The 20,965-nt window shown below is 41.5% G+C and overlaps 2 protein-coding genes across 3 annotated transcripts in view; one reads left to right on the top strand and one right to left on the bottom strand.

The window, feature by feature from the left end:
* Positions 1-1,220, bottom strand: part of fkbp1ab (FKBP prolyl isomerase 1Ab) — a 21,965-nt gene extending 20,745 nt beyond the window's left edge. For both annotated transcript variants that reach the window (XM_079494431.1, XM_079494430.1), the window contains exons 1-2: positions 1,079-1,220; positions 903-1,018 (exon numbers count right to left, since the gene is read on the bottom strand). In XM_079494431.1, coding sequence (XP_079350557.1) covers positions 903-912 — 10 coding nt within the window. In that variant the 5' untranslated portion in view covers positions 913-1,018; positions 1,079-1,220. The remainder of the gene's footprint in view (positions 1-902; positions 1,019-1,078) is intronic.
* Positions 746-20,965, top strand: hpse (heparanase). The gene is made up of 12 exons (XM_079494391.1): positions 746-1,242; positions 7,143-7,291; positions 8,235-8,360; positions 10,353-10,526; positions 12,251-12,422; positions 15,806-15,853; positions 16,210-16,303; positions 17,008-17,114; positions 17,516-17,630; positions 17,912-18,036; positions 18,675-18,827; positions 19,993-20,965. Exons 1-12 carry the CDS (start codon positions 911-913, stop codon positions 20,150-20,152), a joined length of 1,755 nt encoding a protein of 584 aa, XP_079350517.1. The 5' UTR covers positions 746-910; the 3' UTR covers positions 20,153-20,965.

Below are 20,965 nucleotides of genomic sequence, written 5' to 3'. Positions count from 1 at the left end.
ACCCATGTGAAGTGAGGGGCGCTCTTATCATCTTACAACATCGAGGACAAAACAAACATTAAACTCTGTTCATTGTTAATGTTTGTTTAAGGAAAAACCTGTATATAGGAGGCCACATTAGGATTGGGAAGCCTGCAATGCAAAGTTTTCAAAGCTATAGATAGTTCATCATTTTTGGCTGATTGTCTCGTCATTAATGACAGTTTCCAAGTGATAATAGCTTCATATATTTGTTTAATACTAAATATTACTATTCCCACTTAACTGAGGAGGTTACTTGTAAAGTCCTGCCAAGAGAGAGAGGGCACCTCGAGGCATGTAACCGTCCTTAAAGTGAGTGACAAAAGCCTGGGTAGTAGTGGGTAGGCTTTTGATTGATTGATTGATTGATTGATTTAGTAACAGTTTGCAGAATTACAGTACATTTCAAGCACAACTCAATACAAAGACCGTTAACTGTGGACGACACCATAAAGCATTACACTTGGTCCACCGTTTTCAATTCATCAAAACATTTAGAGACGTAGGCTACGAATATAAACAGGACAAAACAGGAAATCATATAGAGGAGGGGAAAAAAAGAGAGGCTATATTAACATAATTTAATTTTGATAGAGAACGAGATTATCTTCTAGAAGTGAGCAATTTCTGTAACAAATTAAGTAACAACAAGCTGCAGGCTATTAAACAACAAATCACTGTTTGTTTACCATGCAGCAGGTTGGGGCGGGGTTATAAAAATACAACACATGTATCCGGGTTGGACAACCGACAAAACATTCATTCATGCTGGCCGCTCCGCTCGCAGTGTGAACGGGCAGGGTCTGCAGTACAACGGATGGTCTGGACGGTTCTCGGCGTATGTAGAGAATAGAGCAGTATAGCTATATATGATCACCTACCTACAGTCATGACACCGCCGCACCTGTTCTTCTATTTAAGCTTCACGCTTTTCGTCTCGACTCTATTGTTCTGTGAATGTCACGTTGTTGTCGTTGAGACGCAGAACGATCAGTTCCTGAGGAGGAATACTGAAGATGGTATGGACTTGAGGAGGAATACTGAAGATGGTATGGACTTGAGGAGGAATACTGAAGATGGTATGGACTTGAGGAGGAATACTGAAGACGTCAACTTCAGCACGGACTTGTCTCAAGTGTTCAGGAAGGTCAGCGAGCGATATCTGTCCGTCGCTATAGATGCCAGTCTGGTGGCGGAGGAGAAGTTCATGTACCTCCTGGGGTAGGCATTTCTGATTCACAGCATGTTTTACGTTAAAACTAGACTAGTTTTAATAAAAAAAACAAATTAAAAAAGAGGCAATTTAATTGTGAACAGTTTGGGTCTCATTATTGATTGATCACAATCAAGGGGCGGATGCCATTAAAATAGTTTAGGCCTATCATAGCCGCAATTTGCAACTCTAGATTTTTTTTATAATGGGATGAATCTAGAGTTGCAATACCCTCCATTGACTCCCCACTCATCATTTTGCGTTTGCGATCTGCTTGTCTTAAACGACGTTAAACTCACCAACATTGCAGCTGTAGTCCAAGCTTGAATTATTCTCTTTCAATCTGCAAAGCTTGTTTTTCATAAAAATCCTCCGTAGACATGTTATGAGCAGTGGTGAGCTGTGGATTTTTTAACTAAGGGGGCTATAATTTATGACGTCACGTGCACGTGCACGCGCATGCGCGCGCACGCGCATGCACGCGCACGTGCACGTGCGCGGGCATGTGCACATAGCCACTCAGCTCAGTGCTAGTTGAAATACTGTATTCAACATGTGATTATTAATGTATTTATATTTCTTATTATTTTGTTGCATTGTTAATTTGTTGTTTTTATTTTTGTTTCAATTAATCAATTATTTTATTTTCCTTTACATAGACTCACCCACACATAAGTACTTAAAATAATCAGACAACTTTACTTCATCTTTACTTCAATGACTTTATTTTTTTTTAAAGACACAAGATGTCACTTACATTGCTTTCAACTTTCAACAGTGGTTGGTTTTAACAATCATATGAACAGTCACAAGAACTTCCAACAACGGTCAGGGATAACCGTGTGAGTTTCTGGTACAGCTCTCGTTCTTGGGTCCTCTGCTAAACGATGGTATCTATTCCAACTGATCACATAATCTGAAGGGTTCCAGACCTCTACAGGTGGCCCATGTAACTTGATGAACATCAAGGCTGATACCCGTTTAACCCCTAGACGTGTACGGATTGGGGTGATGATTAAATTCATCTGGCTGAATCCCCTTTCGCACTCTGCAGTGCTGCATGGAATGATTTGTGCACAATTTAATAAAGGCCTAAGGTCACCAGGTATAGTTTCCCCTTTGCTCTGTTTGAAGGCCCTGTATGCAATAACTGACCTAGTTGCTGGCAGCCTGAATCTTTCGCACAGTTCAAATATTTCCTCCTCTCCAAATCTGAGCAGCCTATTCTCTGCTGGTGGCCAGCTGTCAGGTTCCAGAGCTTGGAGTTGTGTAATCAAGGTAGCATACTGTGATGCAGACTCATCCTGTGTGTGTGACCCCTTAGAAGATGCAGTGGTGAACATACGATTGCTTAGATTGTCACAAAGACTTCTGATAAACTGTTTGTGGTTGATAGAAACTATGCTTTTGTTGTCAGTCAGCTCAATTGTTTCAAACTTGCCTGCTGATATTGCACTATTAGCTTGACGTACTTTGGTACCTGGATGTTCTGCCATTTCATCAAGGAGGTCCACAGTCTCCCTGATGAATCTGTCTGCCTGGGCTACTGTAGTTTTGCGATTCTGCAAACTTTCTGATAGTGTCTTTAACAGTGATAGTGTGTCATGCATGAGTGCTAAATCTAACAACATCTGCTTTGAAGTCAGCCGCCTTAACAGACCTGCATACGTGCTCTTATCCTTGTCTGATCGGTTTGCATCTGTCTTTGCATAGCTGAAGTGAGTACATAGTGACACCAAATTATTCCATACAGCAGATACTGTGCGAAAAGAACTTGCCACCCATCTTGTGCTCAAGACCCGGCCAATTTTTCTCACTTGCTTGTCGAGATTGGCAGCGCACTCAGCCAGTTCAAATTGGTTCAGAGGTGATCTACTGTACACAGAATACAATTTATCCATAAAGATCTGGAAATGGTTGACACCACTGACATCTTTCGCAGTGTCACCCACTGCCAGCTCCAGCCTGTGGTTTAAACAATGCCAGGTCAATATATTAGGATATCGATCAGACAATTGTTTAGCTACTCCAGATTTGCGCCCCAACATGACACTGGCACCATCACTGGCAAATGCAATTAAATGCTTCTTCAAATATGCATGATCAAAGCCATGTCCAGTGAGGCATGTCAACAGATTATTTGTAATCGTTTCAGCTTTTTGGTTGGGAAGCTCAATCAAATCTAGAAACACAGTGTGTGGTTCTAAGTTCTTTTCTGTTTCACAATTGAGATACACAATCAGTGATGGCTTCCACAGACGGTTGAACAACTGATAATCTTCTTTGAGCTTTGAAAGTTTTCCTCCCCTCCAGCGGTGGTGCGGTTTTCGGATCTTCTACCACAGCCGTTTTGTTTCCCAACAACAGCTGAGACTGAGCGTCCACATGCACGGGTTTTGTAGGCGTCGGCGTCGCAACAAAACACAGTTTCCTCTGGACTCCTGTCTTGTTGTTGTTTCCCAACAACAGCTGAGTCGGAGCGTCCACAGGCACGTGTTCTTCAAGCAGGCGGGTAGGCGTAGCGAAACTGAGTTCTTCAAGCAGGCGGGTAGGCGTAGCGAAACTGAGTTTCTTCTGGATGCATTTCTTCTTCTTCGGAGGCAAGGTGAGAGGCATTGTAGAATTCGCAGACAAGTGAAATACCTGACCTGTGTGGCTGTTAATACAGTGTAACTGAGGACGTAAGTGAGAACACAATGTGCTTTGCATAACATTGCTTTCTCACTTACGTCCTCAACCTGGCCATTGTTGTGTTAATGTTGACGGCTCGCGGCCGGGTGACGGTGAGTGCTCGCGCCAGCCCCCAGCCTGGGAACTAAGGGGTCGACGACCCCCCGTAGCACCCCCTTCAGCTCATCCCTGGTTATGAGCTACTTTCTGTCAAGAAATTCTGTGCAAGTGATTATTTTTCTAAGTGCTGGAGTTTGGAAGCGCTCGTCGTAAGTCACTGAACGTCCCTGCATGCATCTGTTTCGCATTTGCACATAATGCAGGAGGCAGCAGCGCGACCCCTTAATACAAACGAGCGCTTCCAAACTCCAACATTTCTTCTTCTTGACAGAAAGTAGCTCATAACATGTCTACGGGGGATTTTTATGAAAAACAAGCTTTGCAGATTGAAAGAGAATAATTCAAGCTTGGACTACAGCTGCAATGTTGGTGAGTTTAACGTCGTTTAAGACAAGCAGATCGCAAACGCAAAATGATGAGTGGGGAGTCAATGGAGGGTATTGCAACTCTAGATTCATCCCATTATAAAAAATCTAGAGTTGCAAATTGCGGCTAGGCCTATCATATAATTTAGTTTCACTTTCGGACATTATAAAAACTTTAAACTAGTAGGCCTACTTACACGTTCGAATATATGAATAATCACTCTGGTGTCAGAGGCACTTTCCTACTCATCTTTATTTTTGTTTTATCCCACAATGTTGTAACTCATTTTTTCACCCAGTGTCAATTATCTAATGTAATCCTGGGTGCTACACTTCCTCTGCCAACCTGGGGGGGGGCAGCGGAATGACCTCATGCTTGAAATTAAATGATGACTATATTTACCCAGGGTATCTGGGCTAAGCTCAAGAACTTGTTTCCAGCCAGGCCCTGCTCATAGAACATTTCATTGTAGTGGTTCAATGCCTTGTTCAAGGGCACTTCAGCGGTGGTAATTTTAACGTGTCGGACCGCTGATTCGAACTGGCGACCTTCCGGTATCAAGACCGCTCCGCAATCCGTTCGGCTACCGCTGCCACTTCCTTCTATGCATGAGGAGTCCAAGCTGCTTCTTTTCACCTAAAGAAAAACTGGGTTTCCGAGGCTACTTTTCACCTGACAGCGGAGAGTTTCCCCGGCCGGACGTAGCGTGTGGAAGGAACACCTTATTCCGACCAGTTCCTTTCCCCTCCCATCAGGCGCCCCGGCTGGCCAGGGGGAGGTAGTTTAGAGACCAGGATTACTGCATGTTTTTGTGAGGGTACCTACCCTAGGGGACACTTGGAGAACATGCAAACTCCACACAGAAACGCATGTTCTGTCTGTGTTTGATGGCTGCCTCAATACTTTTCCAATGGGAGTCGCATGGTTTGACCAAACATTAGGCCTAGTGTTTGATTGCTGATTGCTCCCCCCCCCCCCCCCCCCATCAAACAAATGTTTGGTCAAACCATGTGACTCCCATTGGAATTGCATTGTGGCGGCCATTAAACACAGACTGAACACAGAAAATGCGTTCGATATGGCCTCATACACACAAACGCAAGTTCTGTTTTCTGTCTGTTTGATGGCCACCTCAATGCTTTTCCTAATGGAAGTCACATGGTTTGACCAAACATTTGTGTTTGATGGGCAGAACACAGCCATCAAACACAAATGTTTGGTCAAACCATGTGACTTCCATTGGAAAAGCATTGAGGGCAGGCGGCCATCAAACACAGAAAAGACACAGAACATGTGTTTGATATGCGTGTATGAGGCCTCAGTGTGGTTTGCTCGAAGGCATAGACTCCTTTGGAAATATAGGCCCATCCTACTGATTAGCCAGCCAATTACAATGTCAAATCGCCCCTGTGATCATGTGTAAGTACTAAGAAAATTAGGAGGGGATTTCTCCAAGCCCCCAGGAAGGCTGGCCAACGTTGAAGCCGTGAGACGTAGTGGTCAGAGCTGGAACTGCATGCGGGCCCCTGCATATAGCATGAGGAAACCCCGCACAGCTGGGGTTTAACATCGAGTGCTCATTTGCACTTCCGCATTTGCCAACCAAATATTTGCATCTATGGATAAAAATGGAATTGGTTTTGGTTCTCTGTTGATTCAACCTAACCTGACTCCGCCAGATGGGGCAGGACAGCCTGGCCAATCAGCGGCAGCTAGAGGCGGGATCAAGGCATACACAGTGCTGCCTTGATCCCGCCTCTAGCTGCCGCTGATTGGCCCGGCCGTTTGGTGGCCGGAGCATCAAGTCTGCCTGAGAGTTCCCAGATGGGAGCAGGAGGGGGGAACCCAGTGTACTCTCTGCTGCCCCATCTGGCGGAGCAGGAGGGGGGAACCCAGTGTACTCTCTGCTGCCCCATCTGGCGGAGCAGGAGGGGGGAACCCAGTGTACTCTCTGCTGCCCCATCTGGCGGAGTCAGGTTATATTCAACCACCCTCGGCATGTGATTACATTTTGGGGTGGATTGGACATTCCGTTTGTGATTTGTGGCATTTTTTGTAACTTTGTAAAGTGGGCTGTTATCGCGCCACCATGAGGCTGAGTGATGTAATTATTTATTACATTATTTTTAATAATTATTATGAACCTCCCCTCCAAGTGTTGTAACTGTAGCCCTTACAGTTTCTGAGAGAAAAATACTTGAATGTGAGTTAATGTATTACAATTTAATTAACAGCATTGCATTTGTTAAATTGAAAAAAGGCCTCCATAATATAATGATCAATATCTGGGTGAGAATTCAGAGCGATTGGTTCAGCCAGTGAGCAGCAGTGACAGTGTTTCAGACATTCATTCATTCATTCAGACAGACAGACATGTCCTCAACCCATTAGGACGATTCTACAAATGTCTTCTAAATCCTGACAGTTTTCTGAAAAACCCATGTTTCTACTGTATGTCATTCGTTCTGCAACATTTTCATCTGAAAATATGTTGTTCCAGGGACCCCCCCCCCCCCCCCCCCCTCCCCCCCAGAAGCAAAGATTTGAGTTAAAAACGTTCGCTCTGAAAGAATATATATATTCAAAGATTTGCGACACATTTTCACGATTTAAAAAAAATAGCAGACCTAGATCTGCTATTTTTCAATAGCTAAAGTACGACGTCACATAATGCTTAAAACAGCAAAAGGGGTTCCCGTACAGAATGGGCTAATTATGTGTTGGATGATATCGTGTATTTTGTCTTTGCAAGGTCTCCAAAGCTCCGGACGTTAACAGAAGCCTTGACACCAGCGTTCCTGAGATTTGGAGGCACCAGGCAAGATTTCATGGTGTTCAGCCCCCATGAGGCATTGATGCAGTCCCCCAATTATCATCCACACAACTTTATTTCAAATGCAGGTTAGTTCAAAATGATGTCCACCATGGTTCCCTTCTAGCCTTGGTATTTAGTTGTCGATTTTGACTTTTTTATATGAAAGTAAATGTCGGATCATGCGATAAGGCTTGATACGAGACTAGTTCCCTTCATACTGCAAGATACAAAAAATCGAATCAAAAGTAATTGTTATTATGGTCAAGTTGAAGAAGGCTGAATAGAACTTTCACCATATTAAATGGTGCATTTATATAGTGCCTTTATCCAAGGCGCATTACATTCACACACACATTCACACACCGATGGCGGTGGAAACCATGCAAGGCACCAACCAGCACATCAGATCTACAAGCTCGAGTGCAGCGCTATGAGCTTGTAAATGGTAAATGGTGCATTTATATAGCGCCTTTATCCAAGGTGCTTTACATAGATTGTGCATTACATTCACCCATTCACACACCCATTCATACACCGATTGCGGCGGAAGCCATGCAAGGTACCAACCAGCACATCGGGAGCAATTTGGGGTTCAGTGTCTTGCCCAAGGACACTTCGACATGTAGCCAGGAGGAGCCTGGATTCGAACCGCCGACCCATGGATCATTGGACGACCTGCTCTACCTCTTGAGCCACAGTCGCAGATCTGCTATTTGTCAATAGCTAAAGTATAACTTAATGCTTTAAACACCAAAAGGGGTTCCCGCCCAGAATGGGTAAAGGCAGACATATTATTGACATAAATAGATGTGTAGAATATTACTTCATTCTCAGGTTTTACCAATGATACAAATTCTGTTCCATTTAATGTAGGAGAGCCTTTTCCAGTGAGCCAACATGGTGTTCCTTCACAGGACTAGAGTTGTGAATGGAAGTAACATGGCCTACTACTACTACCATTTATGTCAATATGGTGAAAGGGCCTATTAGATTATGTGGTCATTGGTCGGTAATTATCTGTGTTTTCAGATGCCTGTGAGAAACTGGAGCTTCCTCCGTTACTGGAGAAGAGGCTGAGGACAGAATGGGCTCAACAGGTAGTCCACCTTCGACAAGAGGACGTCCAGAGGAAGTACAGGATGATGAAGTTCACAGGTAGCTACCGTAGCCTGTGATTGAAATTATTTATTTGGAATACGTGGCATAATAAAAGTTTGGGAACCACTGGTGTACATAAGATGAAAAAATAAACTAATTGTGTGTTATCTCTGTTGTCAGAGTACACTGTTGATCTACTCCATTCCTTCTAATTGTGTGTTATCTAGAGTACACTGTGGATCTACTCCATTCCTTCTAATTGTGTGTTATCTAGAGTACACAGTGGATCTACTCCATTCCTTCTAATTGTCTGTTATCTTGTTGTCAGAGTACACTGTGGATCTACTCCATTCCTTCTAATTGTGTGTTATCTTGTTGTCAGAGTACACTGTGGATCTACTCCATTCCTTCTAATTGTGTGTTATCTCTGTTGTCAGAGTACACAGTGGATCTACTCCATTCCTTCTAATTGTGTGTTATCTCTGTTGTCAGAGTACACTGTGGATCTACTCCATTCCTTCTAATTGTGTGTTATCTTGTTGTCAGAGTACACTGTGGATCTACTCCATTCCTTCTAATTGTGTGTTATCTCTGTTGTCAGAGTACACAGTGGATCTACTCCATTCCTTCTAATTGTGTGTTATCTCTGTTGTCAGAGTACACTGTGGATCTACTCCATTCCTTCTAATTGTCTGTTATCTTGTTGTCAGAGTACACTGTGGATCTACTCCATTCCTTCTAATTGTGTGTTATCTTGTTGTCAGAGTACACTGTGGATCTACTCCATTCCTTCTAATTGTGTGTTATCTTGTTGTCAGAGTACACTGTGGATCTACTCCATTCCTTCTAATTGTGTGTTATCTTGTTGTCAGAGTACACTGTGGATCTACTCCATTCCTTCTAATTGTGTGTTATCTCTGTTGTCAGAGTACACAGTGGATCTACTCCATTCCTTCTAATTGTGTGTTATCTCTGTTGTCAGAGTACACTGTGGATCTACTCCATTCCTTCTAATTGTGTGTTATCTTGTTGTCAGAGTACACTGTGGATCTACTCCATTCCTTCTCATTGTGTGTTATCTCTGTTGTCAGAGTACACTGTGGATCTACTCCATTCCTTCTCATTGTGTGTTATCTCTGTTGTCAGAGTACACTGTGGATCTACTCCATTCCTTCTAATTGTGTGTTATCTCTGTTGTCAGAGTACACTGTGGATCTACTCCATTCCTTCTAATTGTGTGTTATCTCTGTTGTCAGAGTACACTGTGGATCTACTCCATTCCTTCTAATTGTGTGTTATCTAGAGTACACTGTGGATCTACTCCATTCCTTCTAATTGTGTGTTATCTAGAGTACACTGTGGATCTACTCCATTCCTTCTAATTGTGTGTTATCTTGTTGTCAGAGTACACTGTGGATCTACTCCATTCCTTCTAATTGTCTGTTATCTTGTTGTCAGAGTACACTGTGGCTCTACTCCATTCCTTCTAATTGTGTGTTATCTCTGTTGTCAGAGTACACTGTGGATCTACTCCATTCCTTCTAATTGTGTGTTATCTTGTTGTCAGAGTACACTGTGGATCTACTCCATTCCTTCTAATTGTGTGTTATCTTGTTGTCAGAGTACACTGTGGATCTACTCCATTCCTTCTAATTGTGTGTTATCTTGTTGGCAGAGTACACTGTGGATCTACTCCATTCCTTCTAATTGTGTGTTATCTCTGTTGTCAGAGTACACTGTGGATCTACTCCATTCCTTCTAATTGTGTGTTATCTAGAGTACACTGTGGATCTACTCCATTCCTTCTAATTGTGTGTTATCTTGTTGGCAGAGTACACAGTGGATCTACTCCATTCCTTCTAATTGTGTGTTATCTTGTTGGCAGAGTACACAGTGGCTCTACTCCATTCCTTCTAATTGTGTGTTATCTCTGTTGTCAGAGTACACTGTGGATCTACTCCATTCCTTCTAATTGTGTGTTATCTCTGTTGTCAGAGTACACTGTGGATCTACTCCATTCCTTCTAATTGTGTGTTATCTTGTTGGCAGAGTACACAGTGGATCTACTCCATTCCTTCGCCAACTGTACAGGGATGGACCTGATCTTTGGTCTAAATGCTCTCCTCAGAACACCTGGCAACGCGTGGAACAGCAGTAACGCCCGGTCTCTGCTGCAGTACTGTGAATCTAAACAGTACAGCATGGACTGGGAGCTGGGCAATGGTAGGTTTATTTATTACATGTTTTTCTTTTGTGGCTTTCGCCTTTTATGTTATATTTTTTATGGAGGGACAGACAGTAGGCTGACAGGAAGTGACATGCAGTAAAGGCCGTCGGGATCGGGAGTCGAACCCGCGGCACACTGCCAGACTGGGTTACCAGCCAAGGTGCCTGGACCGCTGAGCCACGGCCCAGGCCGCAATAGTACGTTTCTAAAACATGAAAACACCCACAGATGTTGAACCACACTATTTTGTTGGATAAAAAATAAAGAAGTATTTGCTTTTATTTTTCATTCAAATTGGTAACCAGTTCAGAGAAAGAGGAACTAACCGGGTGCTCAACGGAGACGGCAAAACGTGATGATGATAAAAGGTGCTCACACGGGATCAAGACATAGATAAAAAGAGAGGATCCGGGAACTCAAAGCTAAAAACGAGGAACGCCTTTATTAAATTAAAAAGGCAACTGCCAACATGTTTCGACCAACAAGGTCTTCATCAGGGCAAGAATTCTTGCCCTGATTAATTTTTTACTTTGAGTTTTCTATGGTAACCAGTTCAAATGGTGCTTGTAAATGTGATGTGGCGTGCTGATGGCGAGGACCTTTTTTTTGAAGGAAATGAGCTCAGACCTCATACGCTCATATACGTTTGTTTTTTCCTCAAACAGTATTTCTCCTACAGACCTGTGAAAAAGAGAAGTAGACCATCAATAAATAACTACCACGAGGAGGAAATTAAAGTCATGTTAATGTTCATGTATAACAGGTGTCATGCTGTCCAAAGACACATTAATGTACACATCTGACTTCCATCATGACATGTGATGTGTGCGTGACCTGCACTATCAAAATGTTGCTGGAAAACATTTAAATGCATGTGCACAGACAGAAAGACATTTAAATGCATGTGCACAGGGCAGAAAGACATTTAAATGCATGTGCACAGGGCAGAAAGACATTTAAATGTATGTGCACAGGGCAGAGAGACATTCTTGATCTTTTCTACCAGGCAAATAGTTCTTTAGAGAAACCCAACCTATCTGCTTTCAAGTCTGTTGAGAGAAATGGCCTTGAAGCCAGGAGAACTAGCTCAGACTTTAATTAAAGGAGAGCTGTGCCAGTCTTGAACAGTGCACAGTTTGTTCTGTGTCGATAGATAGCTCATCAGCCAACCGATGTAAAGCAACACATTTCAAAGGATTCCCCTTTAGAACGTTTAGGAAAGACACAAACGGTGAAAAGGAGCTCTGTGTTCCACATCAGCTCAGAATGTTTTAGTATTTAACATGATTTTGGACTGAGGTCGATTAAAAAAAAAAAAAAATCTGAAAAACCCATGTTTCTATGTCAGTGTTGCTCAACCTTTTTCATATCAAGGACCCCCAGAATTATCTCTATAGGGCCACGGACCCCCATCTCAAAATAAGTAGTTCCAGGGACCCCCCAGAAGCCAATATTTTAATTATTTTTTTAAATTTTCTTTCAGAGTTTCAGTTTTTAACTCAAATATTTGGTCCTGGTCCTGGAAGAACATATTTTCAGATGGGGGTCGGCGGCATATTACATATAATTTTTGGGGTCCTTGACATGAAATATTGAGAACCACTGATATAGAAACATGAGGATTTTCAGAAAAAAAGGCATTTTAAAAAGACGTCAAAATGGGTTAAAGAATAATCAATCATCATTTCAAAGGTGTTAATCTATTTTCTTTCCCATTTAGAACCCAATAGTTATGAAAAGAAGGCCGGGTTCCGTGTGGACGGGAACCAGCTGGGTCAGGACTTTGCTCACCTCAGAGAGATCATAAGAAACTCAACATTGTACAAGGATGCCGGACTGTATGGCCCAGATGTTAGTCAGCCGCGAGAATTCAGAGAAAACTTACTGGAAGGGTGAGTTTTTTTTATTAACTATTTTGATATGTAACTAGTGTTTATTTTGTCTACTAAGACGAAACTTGTTCGTCGACTACCTTTTTCCACTGACAAACTACATGGAAACTAAATAAACTAAGACTATATATTGACAATTTCGTCGACAACTAAAAACTAGACTAAAATGTTAGGATGTGACTAGTGGACAAGAGATCCTGTATAAGTCATTTTACACTTGCTGAAAATAGCCATCTACAAGCTCACAACGCGCCGCACTGCGACACGTTGTGAGCAAGGGTAAAAACAGTCATTACAACAGCATCAAGGCCCACAAATACACTTTAGTCGACTAAATCAACTGTATATTCAGTTGACTAAAACTAGACACTAAAACATTCCAGGTGACTGAAACTAAAACTATTCAAGAGACTATGGGCCCGATTAAGCAAGTGGAATCTAATTACATATCATTTTACAGTTTTTAAGACGTGGGGGCGTGTGCAATGTCATATTACGATTATGGGCCAGGTAAGAAGCGCTTTCGACACCCCGTGGTGTGAGCAAAACGGCCTTGAATTAGTCATGGGAGTGTTTCATGGAGTTTTGAGGCTTACCCAATGAATGTCCGTACTATTCTCTTTACGACACCAGCTGATGTCCTCATGGAATGCGCCCTTTTCGGCAAGTGGTATTACATTTCTGCAGACTGGCACCATAGACATGACATGACTTTGTCACATTTGGGTTAATTATTCATATTGCACTGCATGCTGTCACCTTTATGCCTCAAAAAAACAGATCCACAAGCTGTCACAGCCATGATGTGCATAGCTTGTAGGCCTATGTCTCTATTTTGTTAAGTAACTTGCAGTTTTCATTGGAAAGTCATTACAGCGGCGCAGCCATATGCTAAGGGAGGGAGATATACGCACATCCTCACTTAATTTGTTTCTGTTCTAAGCATGAAAAACAGCTGTACAAATCTTTATTCTAGTTGATTTGATTCATAAATGAATAACTAAGACTTTGAAATGGCACCTACCTATACCTTTCAGATCGGAATGGAACTGCGAGTAGATACGCAGCATTGGCTGGCAAATTGGCAATCCATGCGTAATGTTCCCAGAATCGTCTAACCCCCGAACATACAAGTTCGTTTGATATTGTTTAATTCGATAAAAATAGAACCATGTACCATACAGCGAATGAAAGCAAGATTCCTAAGGAATATGGGGATTTTTCTTTGAGAACCATGAGTGTTTATAATATCAAATATTATAAGAATAATATGAAAGACAAACGGGCTGTGAAGAGCTCAGCTCACCATCCCGACGAGGAGGAAATATAGCCTATAGTGCATGCACGTATATGCACTGACTGTTGCACACACGCTCTTTATTTGTTTCTATTGAAAAACATCAGTAAAATAACGTTTATTTTATTTCATTCGAGTCACGATGAAGGAATGAGTTGAAATGCCATACGTGCGCCATGCGTATTGCTGCGGCCCCAATGTTATGGTCTTCGCTCGTAGCATTTTATTGAAGAAGAATTGAGTCGGGTGTGATACAGCATATGAAAGCTAACTTCCCAGTGATTATGGAGATGTTTTAATTTTTAAAAAGGTTGAGAAATGAGCGATATATGACCCTTTACAATCTCAACGTTTGAACGTTTGAGCCAGAAAGCTCGTCTCCTGCTGTTGCCATGTCTCATAGAAACAAGTAAATAGGTCTATAAACATACTCCCTAAAGAATCGCATATAACAGGGGTCTGCAACCTATTTTAAATGAAGTGCCATGTTTTTATTTTCTAGATAGTGAGTCTGCCATATCAAGATTCATTTTAATGACACCACATTAAAATTTCCAGCATATTTTGATTGTCCACAAATAAATAATGAATAAAGTTATTCCTTCTTTTTACATATTTTCTTGCACATTGTTATAATGATCATTATAAATATATATCCCCCTGCAGTCAGAGTTCATAGTTTTAATGAATTAATGTGATGCATTGTGAGCTGGTAGATCTGCTATTTTCAAAAGTAATCTTTGAAAAAAGTGACAATTGTGGAATATTTTTTAAAAATGTTATTGAAACATTTAAAAACACAAATCTGTCATGGGGGTCACTGGCTTAGTTGGGCAAATGCATTCATCTGGGGGTCCTTGACATGGGAATGTCGCTGTGTGAGGATCACTGGTTTAAACAACATTAGGAGAAAAGCCCAAATAAGCACTTTAGAAACAAGAAAAGCAACCACAACTACCAATATTTACAAGCAACTTTACAGAAAAAGAAGCCGCTTATAATAAACAGCAAACGGACATGGCAACACTCCAGCAGCACTCCAGAGCCGCTCAAGTGTAAAATCAAACAGTGCTTTTTGCTTTTAAGACGTGGTCAGACCCAGGCGGAATCGGTATGCGCTGAGTGTTTTTAGGTCAAGGGGCTTAATAGCAAATAGCGCAAAGCGAAAATAATTAACATATGGACACTCCCCCAATGCTAAATTATGCAGGAACGTGGTATTCCATATGATTGAGCGCTCACCACGGCTTCCATAATACGAAAAGGCGCAGAGCGAGGCCCAAATCTGTATTACCGCATGGGTTTTTCCACTTGCTTAATCGGGCCCTATGACTTAAACGAAAATCAAAATGTGCTGCCAAAAACAACACTAACTCATGGTTGGTTGACTAAAGCCTGTTTTTTATGTTGGCTGTTTGAAAATGGCTCATCTACAAGATTACAATCTGCTATTTTCAAATGTCTTGAAAATCTGACTAATTGATTCTACTAAAAAATATATTTTCATTTTTATAACAAAAGCTTCTAAATCGACGACTCTGTCAGTCAAACACAAAGCCTGTGGAAATGGTGCATTTTAGCAGCAGAAGTAGGAGAGGATCGTACAATGTAATGATCTCATGTGACGTGCATACTTCAGCTAACCACATCAACCTAGTCCCTTTGCCCCAGTCTAGTCTGTCTTACTTTACTGGTGTTTGCAGTTTGTTGTTTTGCTGTCATAGAGGACTGCAGTTGAACAATATTATTGTCGTATATGGACTATAATGCTGCATTATGAATGATGCACTCATTTAACTTTTTAAAGTAGCTATAAGCAATATGTCAAAATTGTAATGACTTTTTTATTTGTTTTATTCAGACAGCCAGCAATGAGTAAAATGATGTAGTCTGACACATATAGGGGCCACAATCTGCATTCAAAGATGTTCCTAGAAGCTTTGTCATATCTTTTACATATTATTGCTTATAGCAGCTCAGATAAGAACAACTTTCATATCTGTCAGAATGAACACTTTAAATTAAAGTGACTTTCACAACCAAATGTGAATTAAATATTATAATGTTAATATTTCCTTCCCAACAGATTTTTAGAGAGTGGAGCAGAGGCAATTGATGCATGCACGTGGCACCAGTAAGTGGACCTATCCTCCCAATAAATGTGTGTGTGTGTTTGTGTGTGTGTTACATTTCAACTTTTTGTGTGCAATTCATACTAGGGCATTCACTTCTAGTCATTTTACTAGTTGTTTATCTACAACTAGTCAACTAGGGGGGGGGGGGGGTGTTGGAAATAAATATTTGTACATTTAAAAACTGTACATTGGTGAACTATAATCTACCTGATCTTGAGTCCTAAAAAAAACAAAACCTTTTTTTGTTTTCTTATCAACTAGTACCAACAAGGTCGACTAGTGGATTTACTAGTCGACTAGTTGCTTAATGCCCTAATTCATACAAGCTGCTCTAATGAATGTATCCGTTCCTTAGTTATTATGTGAACGGCAGAGATACGTCCTTAGAGGACTTTCTGGATCCTGACGTCTTGGACACGTTGGCCTCAAAGATCGCTGAAGTACTGCAGGTAATGGTATATAGTTGCAATGTGGTTGATTCAACATCCTAGTGCTTGATGCCCCTGCCCTTTTACCCGTCTGTAAAACAACTGCCCTTTTACCCGTCTGTAAAACAACTGCCCTTTTACCCGTCTGTAAAACAACTGCCCTTTTACCCGTCTGTAAAACAACTGCCCTTTTACCCGTCTGTAAAACAACTGCCCTTTTACCCGTCTGTAAAACAACTGCCCTTTTACCCGTCTGTAAAACAACTGCCCTTTTACCCGTCTGTAAAACAACTGCCCTTTTACCCGTCTGTAAAACAACTGCCCTTTTACCCGTCTGTAAAACAACTGCCCTTTCCAGACCACGAATGCAGCATTTGCTATAATGAAAGAAACACAAATGCCACTCCTTTCCTTACCATGCCGGCATTCAGGAGAATTGCTTTTTTTTTTTTTTTTAAGTCTCCTGAACACAGTATTTTGCGGTGAACAAATTTGTTCAGAAATCCATGTTGTACACCATACATCTCCACTAGCTAAATAGTTGCTGGGTTGTGCCCCGAAAATAGCTGATCTACAAGCTTGTAGATCTGCAATTTTCCTATTTTTGTCCAAAAGTGCCCTCTTTATATGGGATTTCAGCCCCTGCCTCTCTAACTCTCTCTGCACGTCCCTGTGATGGAGTAATAGAAGTTAACAGACGTTCCATTGTGCTCCTGTCCTGTCAGACGGTTGAACTTGTCTCGCCTGGAAAGAAAGTGTGGCTGGGGGAGACGAGCTCAGCCTACGGAGGAGGGGCTTTGGGCCTGTCGGACACCTTTGTAGCTGGATTCATGTGAGTATCGTGTGTGTTTATATTATGCATACTTGATTATTTAACCTGTTTAGACTTGAGGACGATTCTACAAAATGTCATCTAAATCCTGACGGTTTTATTGAAAAACGTATTTTTATGTGTGTGTTTATATTATGCATACTTGATTATTTAACCCGTTTAGACTTGAGGACGATTCTACAAAATGTCATCTAAATCCTGACGGTTTTATTGAAAAACATATTTTTCTATGTCGGTGATTCTCAAACTTTCATGTCAAGGACCCCAAAATTTGTAATTGTCCACCGACCCCAATCTGAAAATATGTTACTAGAGTTGACTTATTTGACTATTTACTGGTTAAAACACAGCTTTGTTTCAGTATTTTGTGACATAAACCATTTGTTTTTTTTAATATATAGGTGGCTGGATAAATTAGGACTTGGTGCCAAACTGGGATTGGATACTGTCATCAGGCAGGTTCTGATTGGTTCCGGGACTTACCACCTGGTTGATGACAATTTGGATCCACTTCCTGTAAGCATTTCAATGACTTTGTGTTACTTGGTTCCTGAACCTTTAGACCTTTTTAATGTTTAATCACTGATTTACACCTTTTTAATGTTTAATTATAAGCAATGTAAAGGAAGGAGAAGGTTACACAGCTCCTAGTTATGATGCAAAGAAACAGTTTTTTATTGAAAGACCAACGTTTCAGCAAACAATATATGCCTTCAATGTATGAGTAATTATATTTAAGCAATGACATCATCAACTTTAATAACGCATATCTAATTATAATCTTGTTGCTTTGGTAGGACTATTGGCTGTCCGTTCTATACAAGAGACTCGTCGGACCTGAAGTTCTGAAGATCGAGATATTGAACCCTCTTGGCAAGAGGAAAAGAGTGCGACTGTATCTGCACTGCACCAATAAAAACAGGTATTATTTTTTTCGTTTTTGGCAGCAAATTTAGATTTTAGTTTTAGTTTCTCTTAAATAGTTTTAATTTAGTTTCAGTCACATTCTAGTTTTAGTCGACTAAATATCATAAGATTTTAGTCGACACAGGGCTCCATTTTCATCACCGCTAAACCCCTTGAACTATTAAATGTTTTTCAAAATGGTAAAAAAAAGGCAAAGAAGTTTATAGATAAGGGGTTTAGCGGTGACGAAAATGGAGCCCTAAATCTACAGTTTATTTAGTCGACAAAAGTGTATTTTGGCGGGCCTTGATGCCATCGTAATTACTGTTTTTACACTTGCTGAAAATAGCCGATCTACAAGCTCACGTGATGCGACGCGTTGTGAGCTTGTAGATCGGCTATTTTCAGCATGCAACAAAGTGTAAAATGACTTATACTGGATCTCTTGTCCACTATAGTCACTTCCTAACATTTTAGTCTATTTTTTTTTGTTGACAAAATTGTCAGTATATATAGTCTTAGTCATCATAGCTTATAGTTTTCATTTCGTTTTCGTCAGTGAAAAAGGGTAGTTTTAGTCAACTTTTGACGTAAATGCGAGCTGTCCTCGACATCGTGCAGTTGTTATAAATCCCCATTTCTTTTCATTTCTAGCACGTGCTACAGAAGTGGAGCGGTCACGCTGATAGCCTTGAACATGAACAAGAGTCCAGCTGGAGTCTTCCTTCCTGCACACATGTCTGTCGGAACAGTGGAGGCCTTTGTCCTTCAGTCAGAGCAGCCAGGGGAGGAGGGACTCTACTCCAGGTACTGCTCTATAGTAGAGGCTGCTTAGTGGAGGCCTTTGTCCTTCAGTCAGAGCAGCCAGGGGAGGAGGGACTCTACTCCAGGTACTGCTCTATAGTAGAGGCTGCTTGGCTTGAGACGTTAGTCTGAATATCCTTAGGCTCCTTAGCTTGAGACGTTAGTCTGAATATCCTTTAGAGGCTCCTTAGCTTGAGACGTTAGTCTGTGGTCTATTAAATAAGCCACAATCAGTCCATATTTAATGGAGGGGGTGATGGCCACAAGGTCTTAATAATGTTTCATTTGTTAAATATGTATCAAACCCACAGACGCCCCGCGTCCGAAACGGTCGAGAAATGACAGAGTTACAGTGTTGCAGCTTTCCGTGCTCGCGTCCACATACGACGGCCTCACCGCTCAAAAAACTCAACGCATCGCGGTATAAAAATGGGGGAATTTATCAAATCGGGCATTCATTTATGAAAAAACGTGAAATGGAGGGATGCAAGCTTTCTGCCTGACGGTAACGATATGCAAATACCCCCACCCCCACATAATCATTGCTGTCAGGCAGAAATCATTGCAAGCCACTTTTGGATTTTTTTTATTTTTTATAAATCGGTGCTGTTTAACACTTTGCGTCTGTGTGTTAGTTTAAAAAAATCAGTGTGAAGTGAGGGGCGCTTTACCAACCCTTATCAACATGCATAGAGCAGATTTGCTCAGTGACAGACAAAACAAACATTAAACTCTTTTTTAATGTTTGTCTACTCTAGACAAAACAAACATTAAACTCTTTTTTTAATGTTTGTCTACTCTAGACAAGACAAACATTAAACTCTGTCCATTTTTGAATGGCGTTTTTAATGTTTGTCTACTCTAGACAAGACAAACATTAAACCTGTATATAGGAGGGGCTAAAATATATTGAACCAATGAAAAGTAGTAACAAGTGCTTCGGAAAAACCTCAACTCCATTGGACGCTCAAACTGTCTGCTAAAGCAGCTAACTCCACCCCCTCTCATGCAAGTAATTGACAATATATAAAGTCACAACACCAACTTTGATGAGGCAGAATTGCTTTGTTTTCAAAATATAAGGTTTTCTTAATTTTCGGAACAAATGGAACATTTTGGAGTTTGGTGGTTTTGATGAATGACGAGTGTGTTTGTGTGATATTTTTAGGTCTGTGAGACTCAACGGCGACGTGTTGAAGATGGTGGATGACAGAACTCTCCCTGAGCTCAGAGGAATGCGTCTGCAGCCAGGAGAACATCTCCAACTCCCTGGGTTCTCGTTGGCCTTCTACGTCTTCACAGAGGCTCGGGCACTGGCGTGCAAGTGACTTTAACCACACCAACCCTCGCATCCCCATTCTGTAACGAATAGCAGATCTACAAGCTGATAGCATAGTGAAGAGATTTGGTATATGGGGCATAGCAGTCGGTGGGATTTTTCTGGCACCACGAAAAAATCTGCCATTTCATTTTGCCCATAAAGGTTTCATTTTTCTTTTTTTTTCTTTTTTATGTTTAAAGTGCACTTCTGGAAAATAAAATGTGGAAAGAGAACATTTAAAATGCATTGGACATTACATTGCATTGCATTTTAAATGTTACTCCCTCAAAAACCACTAGGCATGCGGGACCCCCCTGAGCGCAGGCTCGGATACCGGGCAAGCGCGCTCCGCTCCGCTCCTCACGCACCCATGGTACTCATGGGAATATCTCATGGTTGGCAGCTCTGGAATTAGATTCTGCGTTTCCCAACCAAATAAGACCAGATAAAAATAGTGCCCAATAATGCCTGGTTTCCCTCCTTTGCCTCAGGTTGTTCAGCCTGGAGGGATCATTGGCCTTTTTTATCAAGCTCCACCAAACGGTTCCCAGTTTTCTTGCCAGTGTGCAACTCCCTCAAACAGCTCTCTGCGATCCTCATAGTAGGCCTACTTCTTGAGAATCACTACCTCTTGTTGGTGCAATCACCATAATGGGGAGTGATTTGTAGGCCTGTCTCTGCTTCTCGCTATAGAGACATTTGTCCCACAACAAGACGACCTCCGCTCTGACCTCCTCGGTGAAGGTTTTCATGCTCCTCTCAACGTGAGCTCATCTTCGTGTGCCTCTCGATTCCTCTTCTTGGAGTTGCCCATGTGAAC

This window comes from Electrona antarctica, assembly GCF_951216825.1.
Source record: "Electrona antarctica genome assembly, chromosome: 2".
Classification (NCBI taxonomy): domain Eukaryota; kingdom Metazoa; phylum Chordata; class Actinopteri; order Myctophiformes; family Myctophidae; genus Electrona; species Electrona antarctica.
Note: the sequence above shows the minus strand (reverse complement) of the source record. Positions and strands in the feature narration are given on the sequence as shown.